Source organism: Protobothrops mucrosquamatus, unplaced genomic scaffold, assembly GCF_001527695.2.
Source record: "Protobothrops mucrosquamatus isolate PMUCROS unplaced genomic scaffold, P.Mucros_1.0 scaffold_280, whole genome shotgun sequence".
Taxonomy (NCBI): domain Eukaryota; kingdom Metazoa; phylum Chordata; class Lepidosauria; order Squamata; family Viperidae; genus Protobothrops; species Protobothrops mucrosquamatus.
The window spans coordinates 2,016,504-2,020,971 of record NW_015386356.1 but is presented as its reverse complement, the minus strand read 5'-3'; the positions used below and the strand labels follow the sequence as shown (position 1 = coordinate 2,020,971).

General features: G+C 35.7%; 1 protein-coding gene across 1 annotated transcript in view; it reads right to left on the bottom strand.

The window, feature by feature from the left end:
- The window catches only part of ENPP6 (ectonucleotide pyrophosphatase/phosphodiesterase 6), a 40,593-nt gene extending 39,033 nt beyond the window's left edge, over positions 1 to 1,560 (bottom strand). The window contains exon 1 of the mRNA XM_015831803.1: positions 996 to 1,560. Within this exon, the coding sequence (XP_015687289.1) occupies positions 996 to 1,230 (235 nt within the window). The 5' untranslated portion in view covers positions 1,231 to 1,560. The remainder of the gene's footprint in view (positions 1 to 995) is intronic.
- Between the last annotated feature and the right edge of the window lie 2,908 nt (positions 1,561 to 4,468).

Genomic DNA, 4,468 nt, shown 5'->3' with positions numbered 1-4,468 from the left:
TGCCCTTTCCACCGGGGCCAGTGTTTCGCCCCCAATGGCCAAAGATGGAGTAAACTGGCTGAAACGAGGCGCCGAGAACCACAGCCACTCGGTCTTGGATGGGTTGAGCTGTTCTAGGAAAGCAGATACATTGCAATTCGCTAAGAAAGAATTGGTAGATAGAAATGGGAATGAACATACTTGTCCACTGAAAAATCAAAGTTGAAGTTGCATCTCACAATGTACATGAAGTGCTCTTCAGGCTCATAACAAGGAGTAATTAGCAAACCATAAACAGATTTACTATCATTTAAAAATAGGACAACACATTTCTTGTCCTAGTGTGATTTTCCAAGTTTAGTTTAAAAAAATGCCAATTTTATTGATAAAGGACTGGTGATCTCATTAAAGTATTTTTACAATATGCTGAAATTTGAATTTTTATCAATGAGCTAAATATTTCTCATTTGTCTGTTTTGAAAAGCATGTGAAGAACCATTTATATTTCTATGCTAAATTGGAAAAATATCTTGCATTCTATAACCATTTAATTGCTTTGAATAATTCCAGGAATTCTCTTTTCCAGATAGGACAAGTCTAATCAGGACTTAATAGTGCTATGAACTCATCTTTTTAATCCTTCTAAACATATCAGAGTTGTTGATGAACGGACAGTGCTTAAAATTTAAATTTTAAATGAATACAAATAATTAACTGAATTGGCACTCAAATTTATTTAAAAAATTTGAGTGGCATTTTCACCTTGAGGATTTTCAAATTGAGATGATAAATTCTAAATAATTGGTGGGATGGTATTTATACAATAGCTTGCTTTCTTAGTATCAAGCAGATTTACTTTGTACAGTTTGTTTCCACCAAGTTCGTTAACCTTTGCCAAGACAAATATTCATCAGATACTTTTGTCTGCATTGGCAGAGTTATGGAAATCTGAGTGCGGCACTTCAGGCTGGTGGCCCTGATGAACACAACAACAGAAAATTTAAGAAGGTACTCACCAGTCATCAAGGTGTAATAGTTTGGATAGGAAAGACTAGGAAAGTCGGGGGTAAGGTAATCCACTTTCACTCCCATGTTGACAATCTCTTTGAAGCCAGGCAAAGACTCTAGTGCTTCCTCAGAGATATAATCATATCGAAGCCCATCAAGCAAAAACAGCAGGAGCTTTGGCTGTGCAAGAGATGAGCGTACCAGGATAAGGACTAGCAGGAGATACACAACATGCTTTGCCATGTTGCTGAATGGAAGCTTGCCAGAATATTCTCTATGCTCTTAGTCCTTGTGCAGTTGCTCTGAAAAAAAAAGCATCTGGAGGTTGTTTTTTTTTTCTTCAAGGGCTGGCCCTCACAGTTCTCTGGACTTACCCCAGAGTTTAAAGGTACAGCAGCACAAATTGAACTTGCCAGACTTTCCAAGTTACAGCCTAGTTACCAAGAAGCTTTGAACTTTGCTACTATGGTTGCTTGCACTCCAGTAGTGAATACTAATTATAGAACAAAAGAAGCACGAAAAAGAGTGAATCACAGGGACCAAGCTGCATGCCTGCTGATTGACGCTGCTACCCTGCCATACAAAGAGTTAAAAAAAAAACATTAATACAGTGTCTTGTCTTCCTACATGTCAGTTTTTCAGAGCAGTGAATAAATTTGAAAATGTAATCAGGGGTAAGTCTTAGCTTTACAATCAGCAACTAATTATAATTTTAACCTGAAGGATGATTTGATTTGATTTTTAAAGTTTGAATGTATTTGTTAAGAGCATATATTTATAATTTTAGGAAGAGATTTGTTTACTAATGGATCAATGTATGGGAGATATTTTTATCCTAGTGATTTCTTGTGTTTACAAACCATTTGCTTTGTCAAGTGGCTGTTAAACATCTGATGTGCCTCTTGGCATTTTCAAATTCTTGTCTTGCTGCCATTTGTGAATACACGCACATTATCATAATCAGCAACCACAACTGTATATAAAAGTCCAAAAATGTGTGGAAACATGTAAACCAGGATCGAAATAAATGAGTAATCATTGTATTTTGGACAGCATTTTAATGATCATGCAACTAGAATTATATGATGATAATATATTTTGTAAAAATTAAGACATTTCTAAAAAAATTTAATTGACTGATAAAATGCAATCACTTTTACATTTTGCTGAGAAATGGCTTTTGCTGAGAAAAAAAATCCAAACCATACAATATGTCAATAGTAAAAGCCACTGACTCCATTTCACTAGTGTTATCATAGCATTATGCATATAAATGTTATATTGCAGGAGGGGATCAGGCAGGCCCCTAGATATTTTTAAATAATCTTATTGCTTTTAAAATAATAACAGAAAAAAAATCATAAAACAAATGGGCAAACACAAAGTTATGTACATTATGTATAAAAAACAAGTAGTAAAACAAGTAGTAAAGTAGTAAAACAAGTAGTAAAAAGATCAAAATAGCTGCTTGCAGAATGTTTCATTGCTGAGACAGCATATCTGAACTTGCTTAGGCTTCCATAAAAACTAATCCATCATGAAGGTAACATTTCTACATACAGTAAATGAAGATGCCGTTATGACAAAATGGGCTCTGAACTCCTGATATATTGGAAAAGTCTTTTATTTAATAGCAGCACATTTGTGATGGATGTGATTGCCACAGTTCAGTTCAAAGTCCAGGTCAAACTGTTTCTTCAACAATCTTTTGAATCAAAGTTCCAGTCCTACATTTTTAATGTCTAATTAATTCATTATAAATAAAGCTATAATTTCATTATCATCAATAGACTCAAAATTAATCTACTGGAGATCCCACTCAACTTGTCCTCCTTAATATTAATTTTTATTTTATTTCTAGCCTACAGCCTTCATGATCTTCCATGCAAATACTAACAAAGACCAGCCCTCCTCAGTTTTCTGAGATCAGCCCAAGTTGGCAGGTTTTCCTCACTTAATTAGGTCTGTGTAAAGGTGTAATGTATTAAATCTTCACTCCGGGAATTTCACATATTTCAATAGTATAGATCTTAAAAACAGAGCTCACTAGGGATAAGGAATAGACAAAACTTTATTATAAATTGCATTATAAAGTGGTCTGATCAGTTGCCTCACTTGGTCTTTCAATGATGCATTGGTGCTTGCACTCATGAGAGTCCAAAATAAAGAAGTAACCCTAATTCCATTAGGGTTACTAATGGAAGCTGTTACAAATAAGCTGTTGTAGAAATATAGCAGGTTAAGCAGCAGTTTTCCCCCATCTTATTCCTTATCTTCTTCAGAAATTGCGCTGGATGGGATCATGGACTGGATCAGGGGTAGTCAACCTTGGCTCTTTTATGACTCGTGGACTTCAACTTCACAGCCAGCTGTGCTCAGGAATTCTGGGAGTTGAAGTCCACGAGTCATAAAAGAGCCAAGGTTGACTACCCCTGGACTGGATTCTTCCTCCTGAATTTCTTCTCAGCCTAGTCTTCACAGCCAGCTGTGCTCAGGAATTCTGGGAGTTGAAGTCCACGAGTCATAAAAGAGCCAAGGTTGACTACCCCTGAACTGGATTCTTCCTCCTGAATTTCTTCTCAGCCTAGTCTTCTCCAGTCCTGGACAGAAAGAGAAAAATAGCCTGGACAGTTTGACTTAATTCAAGAAATAGTTAGATATATAAGAAGACATATTCATTTCCTGTATATTTCTAAATGTCTTCAAACATCACTGAAAACTAGAGATCTTTTAATGAAACAAATGACTTGCAGAAAAACAGCACACTTAAGCTTATCCAATCAAACCAGGCTCTATGTCCTAATAACAGAGCAGGAACTGAAAAATAAGTAATACGCAGTTTCCTCAAGATCTTAGTTTTTATAGCTGCAGACAGATTTGCATCTTATCACAATATTCATTAATAAGGCAATTACATAATACATACATGAATTAACTATATCAAGTACCCAGCCTATTTAACATATAACAAATTGTTTATTCTCTAATACATGTCTTTGCTTCTCATCCTTTGTTGCTCTGTATTCATTGTTTGAAGAAATAGGTGGATTAGCTCAGGCAAAAGTTTTATGAGTTGGTGGTTAAATGTTTACTTCCTTTGTGCTTCTCAGGGTCAAGGTGCACTGTGTCCAGGATCTTTATATTAAAATGAATCACTTGGTTTTCATGCTTCAAAATCTGGTGTTCTGGTAGCAGGTGGTCAGATGTTTGATGCTATAGTACTCCTCAACTTACAACCATAATTGAGACTGGAATTATGATTTTAAGCTTTTGTGGTCATAAATCAAGGCACCCATGTGACCAGAACTAATTTTTCAGACTTTTTCACAGCAGTCGAAGTGAGCATGGCAGTTGTTAAACGAATCCATTCATTTGAATGGACAGTTTTTTTCTTGAAAATTGGCAAAAAAATGCCAGAAACCAAATATTGTGAATCGCAGTCATCAGACAGCAGAACACGAAGGTTAATAACATGCGGTCA